General features: G+C 37.5%; 2 protein-coding genes across 2 annotated transcripts in view; both read right to left on the reverse strand.

Annotated features, from left to right (window-relative positions):
• The window catches only part of LOC127618946 (uncharacterized), a 647,429-nt gene that overhangs the window by 609,270 nt on the left and 13,856 nt on the right, over nt 1-24,303 (reverse strand).
• LOC127618598 (zinc finger protein 501-like) lies at nt 4,295-21,205 on the reverse strand. The gene is made up of 2 exons (XM_052091162.1): nt 20,633-21,205; nt 4,295-6,736 (listed from the first exon to the last, which is right to left on the reverse strand). The coding sequence occupies exons 1-2, from the start codon at nt 21,069-21,071 to the stop codon at nt 5,859-5,861; spliced, it is 1,317 nt and encodes a 438-aa protein (XP_051947122.1). The 5' UTR covers nt 21,072-21,205; the 3' UTR covers nt 4,295-5,858.

Here is a 24,303-nt window from a genome sequence, read left to right on the forward strand (position 1 = left end):
CCCCAGTATTACTCAAAAACACAAATATCGCTCTATACCCTACATGCCCTGAATTCATTTGTAATAGTTTCTTCATTTCAAATCTAATTTTTTCTTTTCTAAACCAGTCTTTCAGCCTCATCCTTTCCTCCTTATACTTATGACAATTAATAATTACATGTTCTACTGTTTCGTTAATATTACAGACCTCACACATCCCAGTTTCATGCTTCCCTATTAATTTAAGCTGTACTATTCAATCCAGTATGCCCAAATCTCATTCTTGAAATAATGTCCTCTTCCCTTTTATTCCTACCATTTTCTCTCATACCTCCTACCCTCTTCTGGATACTGTAGTACATTCTTGCTTTTGTTTCTATATCCCACTCCACTTGCCACTTCTTTCTCATTTCTTCTTTGATTATGCTTTTAACTTCTGCCTTACTATAACTTATTACCATATCTATCTCTGTTTTTTTTTTGTTGCATTTCGCATATTTGTCTGCCATTTCATTTCCTTCTACTCCTATATGGGCTGGAATCCAGATGAATTTTACTACTACTCTATTAATTCTATAAACAGTTTGGGCTATTTCCAACAAAATATCCTGTCTTGCTTCTGATTTCATGTTCTTAATACTGGTTAACGCACTACTTGAATCTGACCCTATTAACACTTCCCTTGACCTACTATTTTCAACCCACTCAAGGGCCAAGAGAATGGCCAGCATTTCTCCTGTATACACTGACATTTTATCATTTACTCTCTTATTTAACATAACATTCACTTCTGGTATAATGAACGCAGCTCCTACTCTATTAACTTCTGTTTTTGATGCATCTGTATATATCTTAACAAACATAGAATACTTCTCCTCTATGTATCTACTAACCTGACTCCTATCAATACTATTCTCTTTTTTCCACTCTAAAAGGTGCAAATCTACCTCTAACTCCCCTAATATCCAAGGTGGAACATTAGATAATGGCACAGTTGGACTTACCGTCATATCTCCTTTCCCTATCTCATCGACTGCATACCTTATTATCCAACCAAAGCTCTTAATCTGTCGTCTTTCCCTTTCTTGACATGGTTGTAACACCTTCTGAGTCAGGTGTCTTTCTTATGTCCTTTTAAATTTGCCCAGTACGTTAATGCTATCTGATTTCTTCTAATCTCCAATGGCATCTCATTCATTTCTACTTGTAATGCCGCTACTGGGGTTGTTTTAAAAGCACCACAACAGAGTCTCAACGCCTGACTTTGAATAACATCCAACTTTTTTAGTAAAGTTCGTGAAGCAGACTGGTAAACCGTACATCCATAATCAATAACTGCCCTAATTAATCCAATATAAACTATTTTCAATGAGGTCCTATTTGCTCCCTACTCTCTACCTCTCAGACATCTTATTACATTCAATATTCTTTTACATTTTTCAACAACTTTCTCAATATGTATTTTCCAGTTTAGTTTTTTGTCAAACCATATCCCGAGATATTTAAAACATTCCACTCTCTCTAGATTTTTGTCATAAAGTTTAAATTGAATCTGTTCTTGATTTTTCCTTTGAGAAAAACAGATTACTTTGGTCTTTGCCACTGAAAACCTAAAACCCCATTCCATTCCCCAACTCTCTACCTTCCCAATTGCCTCTTGCATCTTCCTCACTATATATTCTATATTTCTTCCCTTTTTCCACATAACACTGTCATCTGCAAATAAAGCAACACTTATAGATCTATCAACTCTACTAAACACTTCATTTATCATAATTAAAAACAAAACTGGACTAACTATACTCCCTTGAGGAGTTCCATTTTCCACTAAATACTTTGTACTCAATTCTGTCCCTACTCTTATTGCGATCCACCTATCAGTTAAAAAGTTTTTGATCCAACTATACATTCTCCCTCTTATTCCCAATTTATAAATCTTAATCATAAGTCCTTGTTTCCACAACATATCGTACGCCTTCTCAACATCAAAAAATACAGATAATATACTTTCTTTATTAATTTGAGCTTTTCTAATTTCACTCTCTAAACAGGACGGACATCCTATCATTACATTCGGAGCGAATGCAATGATTGGTCGTTCATTTTTAATTTGTCTATGTATATATATATATATATATATATATATATATATATATATATATATATATATATATATATATTACATTTAGACCACTTAAATTATTGATTGTTATCAGGATGTGAAGAGACTTTAAACCAGTATAACAAAAATGTTTCTGGAAAAGACTGCACACCCTAGCTTTAAACGAGGAAGCCTGAAATGAAATCCTAAAAATCTTAAATTCTGTTTTGATGAAGAAAGAAACTCTTTTCTTCTTCTCTAAACTTCTTTTCTGAAATTGTTTTACGTTCCGCCCACAATGAATTGACCATGATTTTACTACAGTAACCATATTTTAACCATGATATTTGAAATGACACCATAGGGTCTGTAATAATACAGGAAAATGAAAACTGTGGTAATAAAAATCACAATTTTGTGGTTATTAAGGTTTTACTGTGGTAGTTTAACTATGGTATTTATAGTAAAACAATAGTAACCACATGATTTACCATGGTTAATCTATAGTAAAACACGCTGTAGACAATAAATCATACTGTAGTAAAAACATGTTTTTTATTTTGGTCTGAAACATGGTTTATTAAAGTAATTTTGTAGGCTGTAGGAATCATAGTTTTGGTGGAAACAAAGGTTTTACTATAGTAAATATGAGGTTTGTTTTAGTTTTTTTTGGTGGAAACTATGGTTTGGATACAGTATAATATGTTACCATGATTCTACTATAGATTAATTAACTACCATGGATAGTCTTGTGGTTACTAAAGTTTTACTAGAAATACGATGGTTAATCTACAACAGTAATCACAGTTAAACTGTGGTAATTGCAGTAAAATCATAATAATGACAAAATAATATTTTTTTACAGTTTTAGTTTCCCTGTATTACTGTGGTTTCACTCCGGATATCATGGTTAAAATAGGGTTACTGCTGTGAGTTATCTGTTTATCGTGTCTATACCCTGTCTGGATATTACTCACCTGCTTTTTGCCACTCTGCTCAACTGGATTTACTCACAATGTTTACATCACTGTTTCAATCATCTGTTCAATAAACCCTGCTACTGAGTTCATATCTCTGCCTCCGTGAGTCTCTCTGTGACACCTATTAACTTTAAAATTAAAGCAGGTGTGTGTGTCAACAGAGCAGCGGCATTCACTGACGCACTAGAGCTGCACATGCATTTTATAAATGTACTTATTAAACACAGCCTTTTGTGATTCACAGAGCTATCGCACGTCTTCAATCCGATCCAGGTATCGGATCGGTGCATCCCTAGCTGGTACACAGTACTGTATATCATGACAATTAAAAAAATGCCCATAACCATCATTCATCCTCATTATGAAATACTTGGTTAAGCCTCCTTTTGCACCTATTACAGCCACCAGTCTTTTTGGAAGATTCTCTATCAATTTTGCACATCGTGATGGAGCAATATCAGCCCATTCCTCAAAATCACTCAATCTCTACTTAATCTCTAGTTGGGGATCGGTGATAGAAAGCAATTTTGAGGTCTCTACACCAATTAGAGGTCAGGATCTTGACTGGACCACTCAAGGATATCAATTTTCTTCTTTTTAAGCCACTCTAGTGTTGCTCTGTCTTGGTGCTCTGGGTCATTGTCCTGCTGAAACACAAACCTCTTCCCAGTTTTACACTTTCTGGCAGAGGAAAGTAGGTTCTTATCCAAAAATATCAGTGCATTTAGCAGCATTCATGAACCAGTCAATCTTCACAAGCCTGCCAGTTCATGCTGATGAAAAGCTCCACCCTAAACATGATGCTGCCACCAGCGTGTTCCACTGTGGGGATGGTGTTGTGTGGCTGATGTGTTAAGTCGGCTTTGCGCCACACATACGGTTTAGTGTTTGAGCCAGACAATTCCACTTTATTCTCATCAGACCTTCTGCTACATCTTGTATCCTCCAAGTGAATTATTACAACGTCATTATGGGCAAGCATGGGTTTTTTCCAGCCAAGGCTTCCTCCAAGCTTAATCTAGTAATTCTGAAAGGTATGAATACTTAAAAAATAGAATACAAATTTTAGTTTTTGGTTTAAGTTTTAAAATTTAAAGGTATTGGACTTTTTTTATTTATTTTTTGTCATGAGACACAATACTGTGTATCAGGTGGAGAGGGGGAATCATACTTTAATATATTTTACATTTTGAATCTGTCAAAAACTATTTGGAAACCTTTTTACAAAGCACTGTTTATTAGTTTTGTATTTTATTAGTCTGCATCCTGGATTTAAAATAATACAATTACAGGTTCAACACAAGTTAAAGGAATAGTTAAAAAAACTCTCATGATTGACTCATATTTAAGCCATTCTAGATGTGTACATCTTTCCTTCCTCAAAAGAACCGAAATGAAGATTTTTATAAGCACATTTCAGCTCTGTATGTCCATTCAATGCAAGTGAATGGGTGCCAGCTGTTTGACGGTCCAAAAGTCATATTTAGGCAGGATAAAAGTAACCCAAACGACTCCAGTAGTCATCAATCAATTCTTCTGAAGTAAATCGATAGATTTGTGTAAAAAAAAAAAAAAAAAAAATGAACTTAAAATAAAGCATGAACTTTGTTTACAAGAGGAACAAATGTCACACAAGAGTCAGGTCATTTCAAACAGAATCCCAGTGCACGCCCCTCCCCAGGGAAAGAGGGGGGGGGGGGGTGTACATCATGCCGGGGGCTCCCTTGCCTGAGAGAACGAGGGAGGAATGTGGTAGGGCGGAGCCGGGTCGTGATCATACACACCCGGTCCCTTATCAGACTAATCAAGCCTCCTAGATGGATAAAGGTCGCCTGCCCTGCCACAGACTGTAAAACAATGATTTAAAGGAGACCGATTATGCCCCTTTTTACAGGGTGTCATACAAGTCTCAGGTATCCCCAGAATGTGTCTGAAGTTTCAGCTCAAAATACCCCACGGATCATTTATTATACCATGTTGTAAATGCCTCTTTTTGGATGGAATCAAAAACACGCTGTTTTCATGTGTGTCTTTAAATGCAAATGAGCTGCTACTCTCCGCCCCCGTCATAGCTCTGGTGAATACAATCAGAGACAACACTAACTTTTGCTGCATTAGCCGTGGAATCAGCTGACAAGCACATTCAGAAACGCAATTTGCAAACATTCACAAAATATAACGTGTGATACATCTTCAGGATATAAAGCTGGAACACGAACAGTTGTTTCTGATCATGCTTGAGAATCACATTTTCAACAGAACACTTATGATGCTTACGATGCCGAGACATTATTCTTCTCACTGTATCTTCTCCAGCGTGGAAAAAAAATGGCAGACTGTGTGTAGATCACTCACGGGTGGATCTATGACAATAGGGTGGAGTCCGTCATCAGTCGTGGGTGGGGCCTGCCCTAAAGTGATGTCACTTTAGAGCAGAAATGAAAAGCGGTCATTTTGACACACATTTTGATTTATAGAAATATAAGAACGAGGAGTGGGTGGACTTTTAACATTGTAGGGGGGTTGCGTGTTGTTTTTTCTTGTAATCAACTTTATGCTACAAATGGAAACAAACAACAACTTCAGCACATTGCTTTTGCAAAGATTCACATTTAGTTGGGTTCTGCTCACATCAGCACCTGATCATCTGGAACACAAGAACAACAATACAGTACATACATAAAATGTTCTCAAGATGCAAGTTGTACAACATCACACCACCAATACGGGCATGTAGTCTAATGATTGCAGGTGCTGCCATCTTCTGGTGGAGAAGTCATCACAATTATTTGAAAAGACTATCCTGCATGAATTCTCTTATGGCTTTTTAAGTATTTTAACTGAGCGAAACTCTTTCCACAGTGTGAGCACTTGTAAGGTTTCTCTCCAGTATGAATTCTCTCATGTGATTTCAGGTTGACTGACAGAGTGAAACTCTTTCCACAGTGTGAGCACTTGTAAGGTTTTTCTCCAGTATGAATTCTCTCGTGTGATTTCATGGAAATTAACTGAGTGAAACTCTTTCCACAGTGTGAGCACTTGTAAGGTTTTTCTCCAGTATGAATTCTCTCATGTGTTTTCAGGTTGACTGACAGAGTGAAACTATTTTCACAGTGTGAGCACTTGTAAGGTTTTTCTCCAGTATGAATTCTCTTGTGTTTTTTCAGCTGTTGTGACTGAGTGAAACTCTTTCCACAGTGTGAGCACTTGTAAGGTTTTTCTCCAGTATGAATTCTCTCGTGTATTTTCAGGGAACTTATCTGAGTGAAACTCTTTCCACAGTGCGAGCATTTGTAAGGTTTTTCTCCAGTATGAATTCTCTCGTGTATTTTCAGGGAACTTATCTGAGTGAAACTCTTTCCACAGTGTGAGCACTTGTAAGGTTTTTCTCCCATATGAATTCTCTTATGTGTTTTCAGGTTATTTAACCGAGTGAATCTTTTTCCACAGTGTGAGCACTTGTAAGGTTTCTTTCTAGTATGAATTCTCATGTGTACATTAAGATCTTTATTACATGTTAAACTCTTTCCACACTGAGAGCAGGTTAAATATTCATTGGCTGCTTTTATTTTAGGCTTTTTTGAGTCACTCAAAGATTTTTCTCCAATTTTGAAATCACGAGGTTTCTCCTCCACTTCAATCGGTTCTTGACTTTCCTCTTTCACTTCCATCAGCTCTACAATGAACAAAAGTAAATTGACAAAAATCAGTTGAAGAGGGACAAATGTAAAAAAGAAATCACATTGAACCCTAATGCAATTTATGGCAGAACAAAACAAAGGTCAAGTATTAACTGATGTTTTTTTGCTGTGCTAAAGTATGTATTTACTAGGGCTGTCAAATATTTATTAAAATACAAAATGTAATAGGATAAATTACATGCTATGCCAATTAATTCATCAAATTAATAAGATATATAAATAGCGCTTCACTTTTTCCACATTTTGTTATGTTACAGCCTTAGTCCAAAAATTATTAAATTCATTATGTTCCTCAAATTCTACAAACAATACCCCATAATGACAACGTGAAATAAGTTTGTTTGAAATCTTTGCAAATGTATTAATAATAAAAAAAACTTAAAATATCCCATGTACATAAGTATTCACAGCCTTTGCTCAATACTTTGTTGAAGCACCTTTGGCAGCAATTACAGCCTCAAGTCTTTTTGTGTATGATGCTACAAGCTTGGCACACCTATTTTGGGCAGTTTCTCCCATTCTTCTTACCAGGACCTCTAAAGCTCCATCGGGTGGGATGGGGAGCATCGGTGCACAGCCATTTTCAGATCTCTCCAGAGATGTTCAATCGGGTTCAAGTCTGGGCTCTAGCTGGGCCACTCAAGGACATTCACAGAGTTGTCCCGTAGCCACTCCTTTGTTATCTTGGCTGTGTGCTTAGATGATATTTTCTTCACTGCAGGGATGATATTGGCCAGGTGATGAGCGGTGCCTGGTTTCCTCCAGACATGACGCTTGCCATTCAGGCCAAAGAGTTCAATCTTTGTTTCATCAGACCAGAGAATTTTGCTCTCTCCACATAGAAACGCTGGAGCTCTGTTAGAGTGACCGTTGGGTTCTTGGTCCCCTCCCTGACTAAGGCTCTTCTACCCCGATCGCTCAGTTTGTCCGGGAGACCAGCTCTAGAAAGAGTCCTGGTGATTCCAAACTTCTTCCATTTATTGATGATGGAGGCCACTGTGCTCATTGGGACCTTTAATTCTGCAGACATTTTTCTGTACCCTTCCCCAGATCTGTGGCTCGATATAATCCTGTCTCAGATGTCTACAGACAATTCCCTGGACTTCATGGCTTGGTTTGTGCTCTGACATGCACTGTTAACTGTGGGACCTTACATAGACAGGTGTGTGCCTTTCCAACTCATGTCCAATCAACTGAATTTACCACAGGTGGACTCCAATCAAGTTGTGGAAACATCTCAAGGATGATCAGTGGGAACAGGACGCACCTGAGCTCAATTTGGAGTGTCATGGCAAAGGTTGTGAATACTTATGTACATCGTTTTTTTATTTTTAATACATTTGCCAAGATTTCAAACAAACTTCTTTCACGTTGTCATTATGGGGTATTGTTTGTAGAATTTTGAGGAAAATTATGAATTTAATCCATTTTGAAATAAGGCTGTAACATAACAAAATGTGGAAAAAGTGAAGCGCTGTGAATACTTTCCGGATGCACTATATATATATATATATATATATATATATATATATATATATATATATATATATATATATATATATATATATATATATATATCAGCCACAACATTAAAACCACCTGACTAATACTATGCAAGTCCCCCTCATACTGCCAAAACAGCACTAATCCGCATCTCACCACAACAATACAGCGGTTATCAGAGTTACCGTAGACTTTGTCAGTTCGAACCAGTCTGGCCATTCTATGTTGACCTCTCTCAACAACCAGGCATTTTCGTCCACAGAACTGCCACTCACTGGATCTTTATTGTTTTGGCACCATTCAGAGTAAATTGTATGTTAAAATCCCATGAGATCAGCAGTTACACAAATACTCAAACCAGCCCGTCTGGCACCAACCGTACCGAAACCATGACCCTAAAACCATGTTGTATGGTTTCTCTCCTGTATGAATTCTCACATGGTTTTTCAGGACATATGACTGAGTAAAAGTCTTTTCACAGTGTGAGCACTTGTATAGTTTCACTCTAGTATGAATCCTCATGTGTACATCAAGGTTTCCTTTAATAGTGAAACACTTGCCACACTGATAACACGTGTAAGGTTTCTCTCTGGTGTGAATTCTCATGTGTATATTAAGATCTTTATTACATTTTAAACTCTTTCCACACTGAGAGCAGGTTAAAGCTTTCTTGGCTGCTCTCCTTTGAGGTTTTTTTGATGAGAACTTTGTCTTTGAGCCTTTTAAAGATTTTTCTCATGTTGTGAAATCATGAGGTTTCTCCTCCACTTCAATCGGTTCTTGACATTCCTCTTTCACTTCCATCAGCTCTACAATGAACAAAGTAAACTGAAAAAAGTCAATTCAAGAGGTACAAATGTAAAAAAAAAAAAATTGAACCCTAATTTGATTTATGGCAGAATACAAAGGTCAAAAATGGTTTTTGCTGTGTGTGTGTATACATGATATATATTTACTTACAAAGGCTGTCAAATATCTATAAAATTACACAATTTAATTGGATAAATTACATGGTATATCAATTAACATGTGAGATATTAGATTATATGAGACATTGTACTTTTGCATAAGACTAACTGCTGAGCAAGATGTTTGTTCCGCTGAATAAGACGTTCGTTCTAACTTGTTTTTCTCTTTCTTACTGGTTTCGCTTTCGTGGAAGAAACTATTTTGCTATTGTGTAGCCCACTATGTTAAACTAGGTCAACCCACATACGGTGAAGATACTATTCTGATAAATTCTATTGGTTTATACTGCCTTATTGAATGAAATACAAAGATGTTCTTGAACAATAAACGACAAGAGAAGGAACTGATACACTCTGTGTAGATGTCATTTGTTTCTCTTCCCTCATGAGGTTCGGAGGCGTAAACTCAACGAATGCAGACTGAGACAAACTATTGATAGAGGGACCAAAGAAAACCAATCCTTACCAAGTAAACTACATGGGTTTCTTACAGCTTTGGGGGCTCGTCCGGGATTTCTCCAGACAGGTAAGGTCAATCTATTTATTTGACAATATTCCTGTCTGCAGAGACATTGAATAAAACATAGATTCCATTTTTGCGCTGTGTTAGGGTACCTCTTTTTCAAGAGACGTTTTGCCCTATTAGGAATACAGGAACGTAATACCTTATTTTACTAACACGTTAATACTGTGGTGTTGCAGTTCACTATACATGATTCAAAACTTTAGAAAAAGTGTTTCTCTGCATCAATGTGCCCCTGGAAAGGGAGCTCTAACTCTGGGAGATACAGAAAGGAGGTAGAATACCTCAGATTTACTGTTGCAGTTTAACATATCCTCACTAAGGTGGGAAGAGGCCGGGATAAAGTCCTAGGGAAATAAGATTATAGTCTGCATCCGCATTTGCAAATTTGATTAAGTTATGACATTTTTAGATTACAATATATATTTAAACTCTGATACCTACATGGGATATGTGCATGGTTACAGTCACACCTCGATAGTTCAAATTGATAAAATGCAAGTGCAACTTGGCACTCAAGTAATAACATTTCCATTAGATAAATAGAATAAAAAACCGCTATTGGCATGGTTGTAGATCACAGGGCTCCTGGTTTTCACCACAATGACAATATGCAATGAAGAACATGATAAAAGTCATCAATTTACACAAGTTTAATTACTTTTGAATTAACACTATTATAACATAGGCATAATAGTACTGTACATGACCACAAAATTGTGATTACGATCATAAAATTCCTATTGTAATTATGTTTAATACTGCATAACACTGATGAAAATGTTAACTGTAATAACATAAATTGTAAATTGTAGATGAATGTTAAAGTATCTTTAGTCTCTGTGTAAACTCAAGTGCTTCAGAGTTTCATGCCACCAGATCATAGGAGAGCAGTGCGAGACCAACTAGGCTGGGAAAGCAGAAATACCTGGCCCAATTGATCCCAATCAAGTAAACTGTGATATTTTATCAATTAAAACTGTGACATTTTGAAATTATTATAAAGATATGGGATCTGACATAAGCTGTCCACTTTCTGACAAAACTCCAATTTGGCCTGCTGGTTAAGAAGGAAAAAAACGCAGTTAGATCCATATCCAAGAGATGGTTCATTTAGTGATAGGGACATGAACGAAGCTAAATTTATGGTAAAAGGCGGATGGAGCAAGCTTCACGTGGCTTGCATGGATCCACTGTGGTTGAAGGTCAGCACCCCCGTTCTGGTCACCACCAGTACTGGAGCACAATAGGATAACAAATATATGAAAAAGTCACATGATGTATAAAAAATAAATACAATTAAACCAGTCTGGGACCAAGGGCAAGACCACAAACAGGCAGCCGTTGTGTACAGCTCTAATAGCAAAAGTACACCACCGCCACAGTCATACGAATTCACCGCGAGCGCTCTTAGTGCAACAACACCATACACCCCCCTGTAACATCGCAAGCACAAATGATAAATTAGAAGCAGCAGAAACAAAGGAAAACGCCGTAGCTGCATTTCCTTTTATCCAGTGCCCAGACAGATATAAAATAATTCCACTATGATAGAGGCACTAGCAATATGCAAAGAATTACCCGACCCAGTTAAGTATCCCCTAAATTACGTGAATGTTTAAAAGAAACTGACGACTTAGTCAGTTGACTGGATGTGATTATAGATACTGGTCTACTGTCCAAAACCTTACCTCCAGAAATAACTGAACTGATATGAATTGATAAAGTGCCTTTGTTGGATACAAAATTTGATCAGCCACAAATAGAGGAAGGAAGAACCAGATCAGGTAGAGACTTTAAAGGAACCAACATAGACTGGGCATGGGGAGACAAGGACGCTTTGCCGATATTTTTTAAAGACCTCCTCACATTCCTGCAGAGTATGGCAGCATCTAGACAAGATATTAATTTGACCAGAATCTCCATTCTGCTTATTAGGTCGTGATTGGATGCATAAAACTGGGGTAAAAAAAAAACTCCTGTATTCCCTGTACACACATGACTGTGTGGCAACTCATAGCCTTTCACCCATAGCCTTTTGTGGCAACACAAGACTTTCACCCACTGTTTTTTTGTTTTGTTTTTTCAAATCACTTTATTGTCATACTACCATGTACACACGAGCAACAGTAGGTGAAAGTCTTGTGTGCAGTTTCAAGCAACATAGCAGTCATGACAGTGACAAGACATATAACAATTTACAATAAACAACAGATTTACACAACACAATTTACATACAAAGTGCAAGACATCTCTATTTTAAATTATAATATGATAGAAGTTTAAGTCTTTTGAACTAATAATGCTTAATGTGACAATCAGATATAAATAAAAAAAAAACTCGTCTTTTGCACTTGCTACAGTATATAGATCACCTGGGCCTTATTCTGATTTCCTTGGTGAATTGGATCATTTTATATCAGATATTGTAGTTGCTGTAGATAGAGCCTTAATTGTTGGTGACTTCAACATTCACATAGATAATGAAAATGACTGATTGGGATTAGCATTTATCAATATTCTCAACTCTCTTGGAGTCACACAAAATGTAACTGGACCAACTCATTGCAATAATCATATGCTAGATTTAATTCTGTCATAAGGAGTTGATGTTGATACTATAGAAATTCTGCAGCAGAGCAATGACATCTCAGATCATTACCTCGTCTCTTGTATGCTGTGATCAGCTAATGTTACTCAATCTACACCACGCTATAGTTCAGGTAGAACTATTCTTTCGACCACTAAAGATAGCTTCACTAATAATCTTCCAGATCCATCTCAAACACTCAATAAACCCCAAAGCCCAGAAGAACTCGATGAAATAACAGAATATATAAATACAGTCATCTTGATAGTGTCGCCCTCCTTCGATTCAAGAAAATTAAAGAAATAAGCCCTGCACCATGGTACAATGATCACACTCCTGCTCAAGAGAGCAGCTCAGAAAATGGAGTGCATGTGGAAGAATACAAAATTACAAGTATTTCGTGGTGCATGGAAGGTTAGTGTCTGTAGCTACAGACAGGCACTAAAAGCTGCCAGGTCAACATATTTTAGAAAACTCATAGAAAATAACCACAACAATCCAAGGTGTTTATTCAGTACTGTGGCTAATTTGGTTAGGAGTAAAGCCGCAACAGAACCAGCTATTATGTCACAGCACAAGAGTAATGACTTCATGAGTTTCTTTACTGATAAAATTGAAACAATCCGAAATAAAATTGGAATTATGCAATCATCTGTCATAGCACCTCAGAAAACAGTGCCTTGTAATTTTCATCACGTGCAACTTCAATCTTTCGCAGTCATAGTTCAGGAAGAGCTAACAAAACTTATCGAAACATCAAAAGCCACAACATGTTTGTTAGACCCAATACCAACTACGATCTTAAGAGGTATTTCCTGTAATTTCAGAACCTCTTCTTAATATTATTAACTCCTCTGTATCCTTAGGACATTTCCAAAGAAGCTTTAAAATGGCAGGTATCAAACCGCTTATTGAGAAGCCACAACACGATCCTGGAGAACTGGCTAATTATAGACCGAATTCAAATCTCCCGTTTATGTAAAAAATTGTAGTAAAGGTAGTACCATCCCAACTATGATAATTTCTAGAAATAGTAAAATATGAACAATTTCAGTCATGATTTTGGCCCCATAACAGTTAAGAAACTGCAATTATCAAAATTATAAATGACTTGGCTCTTATCATCTGATAGCAGCTGCATTTCACTTCTAGTGCTTTTAGATCTTAGTGCTGCATTCGACATGATAGATCACGCTGCATTCGACATGATAGATCATAATTCTCTTGAATTATGTTGGCATTTGTGGACTTGCATTAGCATGGTTTAGGTCCTATTTAGCAGACTGCTACTACTTTGTCTACGTAAATGAGGAATTGTCAAACCAAACAAAAGTAAAATATGGAGTGCCACAGGGATCAGTTTTAGGGGCTCTGCTTTTCTCCTTGTATTTGCTTCCCCTGGGAGATATTAACAGGAATAGTAGAATAAGTTTCCACTGTTAAGCTGATGATACCACATATTATATTTTTTCAAAACCTGACGAAATTTCACAATTCTCCAAATTAGCAGTGTATCATCGAAATAAAAGACAGGATGGCCAGACATTTCCGTCTACTCGATTTCCGACAAAAACCTCTAAAAACAAGCCGCTAAAATATAATTTGACTCAATGAATGCACTGTTACATCGTGTTCAACAGCGAAGAACTTCTGTGTTATATTTGCTACCAATCTGTCCTTTGAAAATCTAATTACAAGGGGGACTTCCGGATGGCGCGGACGCGATCAGCAGCATAAGTTAGAGGCTCCCAGACGGTCTTACTCCCCTGAAATAAATACTGGTTATCCAGTTAGGAAAAGTTTTCATTTATAGCATGAGAGGGGGGAACAGGAGAAAGATAAAAGGAAAATCGCAACAAAACCTGAAGATAGATGATAAATCTCAGATTGAAAGTGGAGATACTGACGACGGTGCTAGCAAGCAAGCTAACCACGAGACCATGGAAGCCATCCAAGCTAACATTATTGCAGAGATAAAGGCGGTTCGTTTGGAATTGAAAAAGTAATTTACCGAAACAATGGGGCCACTAAAGAAGGAGCTGGTAGACTTTAGGGAAGACGTTAACCAGAAGCTAAATGCGATTGTTACCGATTTTAAAGAAATAACCAACAGAGTCGAGGAGACGGAGCAGAGAGTGGCTGACATGGAGGAGCGGGGTGCAGAAAACAGTGAGTTGCTTTCCCACACTTTGGAGCTCCAAGACAAATTACAAGCCCAGCTGACGGAATGGAGTCGCGCTCACGCAGAAACAACATACGCATCCACGGGATCCCAGAGGGAGCCGAGGGAGACAACGTACAGGAGTTCTTAGAGACATTTATTAAAGCGGAGCTGTCCCTCCCTGATGACAACTTTGCTATACAACGCTGTCACCGGTCCCTTGGAGCCAAACCACCGCAAGGCGCTAACCCGAGGTCTATAGTTGTCTATTTCCTGGAGTATAAAACCAAAGAACTGGTGCTCCGCACCGCCTGGAAAAAGAATAACATCCAGTACGACGGGAGAAAAGTGTTTTTCGAGCAAGACTACCCAACCGAAATAGTTATGAAAAGAAAGGCTTACTCCACCATCAGAAAGGCACTTAAAGAACAGGGGCTCCGTTTTCAGACTCTTCTCCCAGCGAGACTTAAGAGTGTTTCTCGACACAGTTGCAGTTATATACAACAGCGCATCAGAGGCGATGGATGACCTGAAGAAAAGGGGACTGATGCCGAACGGTGGAATCGGGACCCCGGCGGGAGAACGTGCCACAGAGACAACGAGACGGAGACAACCTGCCTGGGAAACGACAGGTGCTACATCGCGTCGTCACCGAGATGCACGCATGAAACACTTCCAGGAGAAACTAAAGGGATTTCGACGCAACGAAGGTGCTATGAGTGACTGAGTAACTTTTCAAAAGGCCGGTAAGAGTATAGCCTCCACATTTCTACATCGAACTGTATTTCCATAAGACCAGGCGAATTTTCCTATTCATGTAAGTTAGACAAATTTAAACTGACCACATCTGGGAGTTTTTCTATGTGGACTGTTCTGATTTCATGTAGTCAGAGATTTTGGTCCATGCTTAGAGGGGCCCCTTCCAGATGTAGGGTTTCCCCTCTTGTTTTTGAAGTAGAATTCATACTTCAGAGATGGAAGTCACTAATGTTAAATGTTTGTATTCATGTGTTAAGTTTTATTTCAAATTACAGACAGAAGTTCATTTGTTCAGGCCTTTCAGGGATACGTAAACGTCTTGGTAAACTTTTTTTTCTTCTCTATTGACTAAAATGCCTCATCAAAAATATAGAATAATCACCCTTAATGTAAACAGATTACATAATCCTATAAAAAAAAGTAATCGCCAAAATGAAAAGAGAAAAACAAGACATTATTTTCTGGCAAGAAACACATCTTTCAAATATTGAACATGAAAAGTTGCGGAAAATGGGTTTCAAAAACTCATATCACTCCTCCTTCGAAAGAGGAAGTGCGAGGGGGGTAGCTATCCTAATTTCAAATAATGTAAATTTCCAGTTCTCCTCACAAATTACTGACAAAGAAGGGCGGTACTTACTGGTCAAAGGTCTTATAGACCATAAAGAAGTTACATTAATGAATGTATACAGACCACCAGGACATGATAAACAGCTGATCAAGAAAGTTTTTAATATGATCTCTACGGAAACGTCAGGGGTGTTTATATGTGGGGGGGACTGGAACATCCAACTACAGCCATCCTTGGACTCCTCAAATAGAATAAAAAACATAAGACCTGAAGCGTTATATGCTAAAAAACTGCTTAAAGAAATAGGAATGATAGATATATGGAGGGAACTCCACCCATATGATAAACATTTTACTTTTTTTTTTTCCCACCCTCGCTCCGCATACTCAAGAATTGACTATTTTTTTATGCTAAATTCAGATAGACATAGGATTATAAATTGTGATATATGGGTAAGAGACATTTCTGACCATGCAGGGGTGTACTTGACATTGCATTTAGACAACAAGCCCAAAGACACTTTGTGGAGATTTAACACTAGCCTTCTGAATGACCCTCAATGTCAAAAGTATATAAAGACAGAATTTAAAGATTATATGACCTATAATGATAGTGGAGCAGTGTCCTCTAGTACATTATGGGATGCTGCAAAAGCTGTTATTAGAGGTAAACTTATGATGTGGTCGGCTCAGAAGAAAAAGGAAAAAGAGAGACAAATTAAGGACTTGACTGAAAAGTTAAAATCACTGGAGAGTAAACATATGGAGTATAATGACCCTAATATTCTAAATGACATACGAAGACTAAACAAACCTTAAATGACCTATATGAAAACCAAGTAGAGAAGAGAGCTAAACTAATTAAACAAAATTTCTATGAAAATGGCCCAAAATCTAAGAAACTACTTGCATGGAGAATACGAAAACAACAGGCCGAGAGATCTATACATAATGTGAAGGACCCCAGAACCAATGAGATGTACCATAATTTGGAAGACATATAAAATGCCTTTGAAACGTACTACACAAAATTATATGCTCAACCTCGGACAACAGAGTCAGCTGCCATGTCATCCTTTCTAACATCTTTGGATTTACCATCTTTAGGGACAGAGCAAAATAAAATAATAACCCAGGAGATAACAGACGATGAAATAAATAAGGCAATATCAAGATTGAAAGCTAATAAAATGCCAGGTGCCGATGGGTACCCATCTGAATGGTATAAAATCCTCAGGGAAACAATAACACCAATGCTCAAGGATTGCTTTAACCATGTTCTTGGAGGTGGCGAGACCCTGCTGTCCTGGAGACAAGCAGTAATCTCAGTGATCCCTAAAATGGGTAAAAACAAAACGGATTGCAGCTCTTATAGACCTATATCAGTTTTAAATATAGATTATATGCGTCAATACTAGCAAAACGATTGGAAAACATAATCCCGGATCTGATAGACACAGACCAGACAGGCTTTGTAATAAACAGGCAAACCCAGGACAATGTAAGACGGGCTCTCCACCTTATTGATCATATGAGAAACAGTGACATGGAATCAGTGGTTATAAGTCTTGACGCTGAAAAGGCTTTTGACTCTGTCCGATGGGAATATTTATATTTGGTCCTTAAGCGGTTTGGTTTCGATGACCAGGTAATTAGATGTTTGAACTACCTATACTCCTCTCCTACGGCTAGAATTAAAATAAACGGGGACTTATCCAAAACAATATTTCTTGAAAGGGGATGTCGACAGGGATGCCCCCTCAGTCCCACTCTATTTGCCCTCTTCATAGAGCCTCTGGCGCAGGCAAGCAGAGATGATAAGGATATAACGGGGGTATTGATAGGAGACACACAATATAAGATATGTGCATATGCGGACGACATACTCGTGACACTAACCAATCCTAACGCAAGTTTGCCCAAATTATTATCTCTTCTTAAAGAATTTGGTTCATATTCCGGCTATAAATTAAAACTGCATAACACTCAAACGCTTACTTTCAACTACGAACCACAAGAAAACATTTATAAAATCTGTCAATTTAAATGGAAAGGTAATACTATTAAATATTTAGGGGTACACATACCTAAAGAGGTCTCTGCCATTTATAACCACAATTACATTCCTATAACAGCTGATATTAGAGCAGACTTAAACCGTTGGTCATTATTACCAATGAACATGCATAACCGCATAGATGCTATAAAGATGAATATACTACCCAGGCTGCTTTTTCTTTTTCAATCATTGCCTGTAGAAGTGCCTCTCAAACAATTCAGTGAATGGAATAGAATTATCTCATCCTTTATTTGGGGAAAACAAAAACCAAGGATTAGATTTCAAACATTACAACTCCCCAAGGACAAAGGTGGTATGGCTCTACCGTGCTTGGAAGATTATTATAGAGCAGCACAGTTACGTTCTCTGGTTTGTTGGTGTGACCCTCAGTGTGATGCCAAATGGAAGGACTTAGAGCAAAGTCAAATAAGCATACCTCTTCAATCTATACTGGGTGAAAAAACTCTCCTGAAGAAACATCTGAACAAACTAACTAATTGGATGGCAGCCCCTTTTAACGGCTGGCACAAACTACTTAAAAATAAGGAATTTGAAAGAAATACACAAATATTACGTTGGGTGGAATATGATACAGAATTTGCACCAGCTAGTCTGGACAGTAGATTCAAGCAATGGACTAATTCAGGTATCACTTCGTACTGTATGATATCCTCTACTGACGGTTTGGATGCCTTTAAAAAACTCATAGATACATACTATTTAGGGAAGGAAGATTTCTTCAGATACCTTCAATTGAGACACCACTTTGATAAACATATTAAAACTACTGGAGAGAAAGGAACAGACCTGATTAGAATATTCATCGACGCATATAAGGGTAATACCAGCAGAAAACTGATTTCCAAGTTATATTCATATTTACAGTTGGACAGGGGACTCTCAACAATGTATGTAAAAATGAGGTGGGAAAAAGAAGCTAGTATAAAGATAAGTGGGGATGACTGGTTGAATATATGCAGAACACAATCTACCACCTCTAGCTCAGGTCTGTGGAGGGAATTCACTTGGAAAAACACTTTAAGATTCTTTATAACCCCCAATATAAAAAAGTCACAGAGCAATAATCCTGAACATGGTCAGTGTTGGAGAGTGTGTGGTAATATGTCGGCTGGTCATTAACATATCTTTTGGGAGTGTCCTATTATTTCTTTGTATTGGGTAGAGGTTGTGACGGCAATTAGGTCAATAATCGGCTCAGAGCTTGAGTTTAATTTCAGCGTTATGTATTTAGGAAATCTACCAACAGGACTGAGAAAGGCAGATAGATATTTGTTACAAATACTCTTAGCAGGTAGCAAGAAAACAAACTAGGAAATGGCTAAGTAAAGAATCCCAGACAATTGCTGAATGGATAGAAATAGTGCGGGAAATTTATGTTATGGAACATTTGACTTTCTCTCTGAGACATGCCAGGAGTAAATGTGAAGCATATTGGGAAAAATGGATATCTTATCTGAATACAAATTGAGATGTATATGTCTTTTTTTTTTCTCTCTCTCTCTCTCTCCCTGTTTTACATGATGTTGAGCATTTCTGTTAATCTATGACGTATTTGCCTGCTATTCCTTGGTCTGTCTGTCTGTTTTTTTTTTTGGTCAAAAAACAAAAAAATAATGTTTATAAAAAAAAAAAAAAAAAAATCTAATTACTGATGTTTGTAGAACAGCATTCTTCCACCTAAGAAATATTGCTAAATTAAGGCACATGATCTCTGTTGCTGATGCCGAAAAACTAATTCATGCGTTCATGACCTCAAGACTAGATTATTGTAGTGCATTACTGGGAGGATGTCCAGCAAGTTCAATAAATAAACTTCAATTGGTTCAGGATGCAGCAGCCAGAGTGCTGAGGAGAACCAAGAAATAGGATCATATTAGCCCCATTTTATCATCGTTACATTGGCTACCTGTAAAATTTTGCATTAATTAAAGAATTCTGTTAACTACATACAAAGCTTTGAATGGTCTAGCTCCACAGTATTAAGTGACCTACCATACTATATTCCATCATGTTCATTATGATCACAAAATCCACAAAAGGAGGAAGATCCTTTTCATATTTGGCTCCTAAACTATGGAATAGCCTCCCTAACACAGTTAGTGAGATGCAGACACACTCTCTCAGTTTAAGTCTAGACTAAAGACTCATCTATTTAGCCAGGCATACACCTAATTTATCCTTCAACACACAATTAGGTTGCTTTAGATAGGTCTGCAGAAACCAGAAACATTTATCATGATCCATAACTGTGCAATAAATTGAATGGCATCTATGCTAACATTATTTTATTTGTTTCCCTGTCTCAACCTCGGGACTCCTATCCTGATGTCACCAGAACCGGCTGGATCCAGCTCCATTCCTGCTTGGTGTTGGACTCCACTGCTACATGTCTCTGAGTGATGACAACTAATAGCAGCCGGTGTCAGACCAACATAACTTCAGTCTATTACGATGGACTTTAATTGAACTGATGCAACTCCAACCATAAGACATGGGATACTTCATATGCCATTTCCTGAACCTTAGATTTCCAACAAAAATCTATGCATCACCGGTATAACTTTATTTTTCTATTTTATGGTAGATTTTTTTTTGAAATTGCAAAAAATAAAAAAAACATTTGAGAACGTTTTAATGGGACTTTTGAGTGATGTAGCCGTCTTTCTTAAAATAGATTCTGACATGACGGTCAAATTTCATAAATATTTCAAACATACCTGAAGAAAAGAAAACATCATCTCTCTGTTGTTCCTCTGCTGTGGGGTCTCCTCTCATCTTCATCAGATTCCTGCAGTCCAGAAGCTTCACTGAACACGTCTTCATCTTCACTGGTGTCTGCAGCATCTGCTGTTCTCCAACATTACAGACAGAAGTCAGAGACTCTGTGGAGGTTTGATCATCATCATCATCATCATCTTCTCTCTGTTGTTCCTCGGCTGTGTTTTCTTCTTTTATCTCCTCCAGCTTCACTTCATTCTTCGCTGGTATCTGCAGCATCTGCTGTTCTCCAGCATTACAGATAGAAGTCTGAGACTCTGTGGAAGTTTGATCATAATCATCATCATCATCATCATCTTCTCTCTGTTGTTCCTCGGCTGTGTTTTCTTCTTTTATCTCCTCCAGCTTCACTTCATTCTTCGCTGGTATCTGCAGCATCTGCTGTTCTCCAGCATTACAGATAGAAGTCTGAGACTCTGTGGAAGTTTGATCATAATCATCATCATCATCATCATCATCATCATCATCATCATCTTCTCTGTTGGTCCTCTGCTGTGTTTTCTTCTTTTATCTCCTCCAGCTTCACTTCATTCTTCACAGGTATCTGCAGCATCTGCTGTTCTCCAGCGTTACAGACAGAAGTCAGAGACTCTGTGGAGGTTTGATCACCCTGATTACCGTCAGTAGAACAGAGTAAAGTGAGCTGTGAGTCCTGTGTGTCTCTGGATCTCTGTTCAGAGAGTTTGTCCAGCAGTCGCTGTGGTGTGGACTGATCTCTGCCGCTCCACACTGAATCCTGACATTCTGTGGAGGTCCCATCAGTCACACACACTGAAGATTGACAGGAAACCTTTTCCAGCTCCTGACAAACACAACACAATCACATCTGTAACGTTCATCATATCACATCATTTAAAAAATTACAATCTCAACTTTAAGGATGAAATGAATGTTTAACCTGTAACCTGTCGACTCTCTCCATCAGTTTTGTCTTCAGTGACGTCACCTCTTTCTTCAGCTGAGAGATTTCTGTGATGAAATCATCAATATCCAGCATGGACAGATCAGTTCCTACTGATTTACAGCAGATCACATCCACCTGCTCCCTCATGATGAATATCTGAACACAAAAACATCATCATTATTATAATAATGGACTGTGTGTTTTTTCTCATCTGAAATATCTCTATAAGACGTCTAATATCGGATGACAGTAAGACATTCGTTTTTGATTTAAAATGTTTGTAAATCTGATATTTTAAAGATGTTTAGATGTTAATTCAATTGTGATGCTTTCCAGATTAAAATATCTGGCGTTATTTAACATATAATCACCTTCGTTGGACTCATTTATAAACAACAGCTTTAATTAAAGGAATTAAACATGATATTCTCAGATTTCTGCTTGTTTCTCCTGAAAATTAATATTTTAAAGAGTCACAAAACCAAAACATAGGGCTGATAAGCGTCGTTTACGATCATTAAAACACGAAAGAGAGAAAACATGCATAAAAATACACACAGAAATAACAAGAAATCTCACAAATTACCTAAAACATGTACCGAATTTACCGCTCAAGCTACGAAGTTCTTCTTGTGTTTAATGAAGGTTAGCAAAACAACTTCTGGTGATTTCCGCCAACTACTGGACTGGAGTGTGTATGAGTTTAGGAAACCTTCCGGGTTTTACATATCTTCATCATATATCATCGCTATTTACGATAGATAAATAAATACATAAAATATTTTTGAAATATTTTACGTGAACATGTTACTGCTAAAACAAATCATAATTTTATCTTAGATGGGCTTTAATAGTCATGGCAGGAAAAATTTAATCACAGGCAAAACAAGTTAATTTACAAATAACCAAAACATTTAATTATCTAATTTTGATTAAAATTTTTAGATCTATTAGTGATAACAAATAGGTGCATTTATGGCAAGGGTTCTTTACCTGGAAAACACACTTACAAAACCATGCAATTTGCTGTTTTTGTTATATCTATTACTATATACAAACTTTTAAATGATTTGTGAATTAATTGTGATATACAGATTCTTATAGAAATAATTTTCTTCTAAGACTTTTAAACTCAATTTAACACCTCTTTAGTATTCCTCCGTCTATCTCGTATAAATAGACACACACAAAACATTATGATGGTTTATGTACTAAGTATATAGGTTCATTAGAGACCCTAGGTATGCCCTACTCATCCATTTTGTTCCAAATCAGCAGGTTCTGGTGAAGTGCCTGAAAACAACAAAGTTAGGTGAACCAAAGTATTTGGGCCCCAACTACTGTACTGGCGGTGACCAGAACGGGGGTGCTGACAGACCTTCAACCACAGTGGATCCATGCAAGCCACATGAAGCCTGCTCCAGAGAAGGGATTTACTGATTCAGGGTGAACGGTGAAAGCACTGGAGGAGCTGAACACGCAGCGCCAGTGCCCAACCGGGAACATGTGAATTAGGAGGACCTGAAGAGGGACCCGGAATAGTCAACATGAAACATTCCTACTGATGCTCTGCATATGGCAGGCGGTCATGCTTGTTCAGTATCAACACACTTGTTCACAACAGCAAGGAGTCATAAGTGTAATTCCAATTCCCAGAAACAATATATGGTGGTTGTGGATGAACTGCACCACTGGTGGTAAACAATGTATAGTGTGCTCTAGATTACCAGCATCGATTTCTTATGTCATCCCCGTGCCAATGAATACAACAAAATGCTTAACTCATCAGGAGGAGCTGATTAAGAGGAGGCCTCCATGTTTGAACTATACAATCAATCTGCCACTAGCCGGAACCAACAAAACAACTCGAACTTGCACCGACCACAATGCCATAACAGTGCTTCAGAATGAGTCCTTGTGTCCTTTTGAAGTGGAGGCATAACAGATGCTTGATTACTCACAAGCTTGAAATTGTGATCGCCAAGGAGCCTGGTGTCATAATGTACAGTGAAAAAGAAGTTGTTGGTACACATACATAATTGTATTAGTTTATAATTACAGTTTTAAAGGGTAGATTTCATAAAGCTGGTAAAATCAGTGTTTTGTACTACACACTTTTTGATTTTTGCTCATACGTTCAGAAAATGTTAATCATAAAAATGGCTAAATCTTTGGCATTTGAGCAACTCATTGTACACTATAACCTAATAAAATCAGAAAAATTCAGATAAAAGTTAACAAAGGGCAATGATACAATTAGGGATGTCCCAATACCATTTTTTGGAGAACGAGTACCGCTACTCTTTTTTTAGTACTCTCCTGTACAGTGTCTGATACCTGTTTTTTATTTCTAAACCCTATATCAACAGTTTATTTAAACGTTATCTTCAAAACGGTCTTTAAATAAACTCATTAAAGCTTTACTCAAATTAAACAATTTATTTTCAACATGATATTGTATTATTTTTATCAAATTAAGTTATTTTATACAGAACCTCACTGCACAATCCTAAATACAACATTAGAGTATGTTTTTTCAATCAAAGTTCTGCAAACAGAGCATAACAGATGCGATATATTGCTTAAATATAATGCATGTGTGTGTGTCCGTTTAGTATGAGAGAGAGAACAGAGTGACGGCACCAAAGCCGGTTTTAGCTATCGTGGGAAAGAAGGCAACCGTTAGGTTTATCACTCAGAGACACG

The sequence above is a fragment of the Xyrauchen texanus genome, chromosome 25, assembly GCF_025860055.1.
Source record: "Xyrauchen texanus isolate HMW12.3.18 chromosome 25, RBS_HiC_50CHRs, whole genome shotgun sequence".
NCBI classification, from domain to species: domain Eukaryota; kingdom Metazoa; phylum Chordata; class Actinopteri; order Cypriniformes; family Catostomidae; genus Xyrauchen; species Xyrauchen texanus.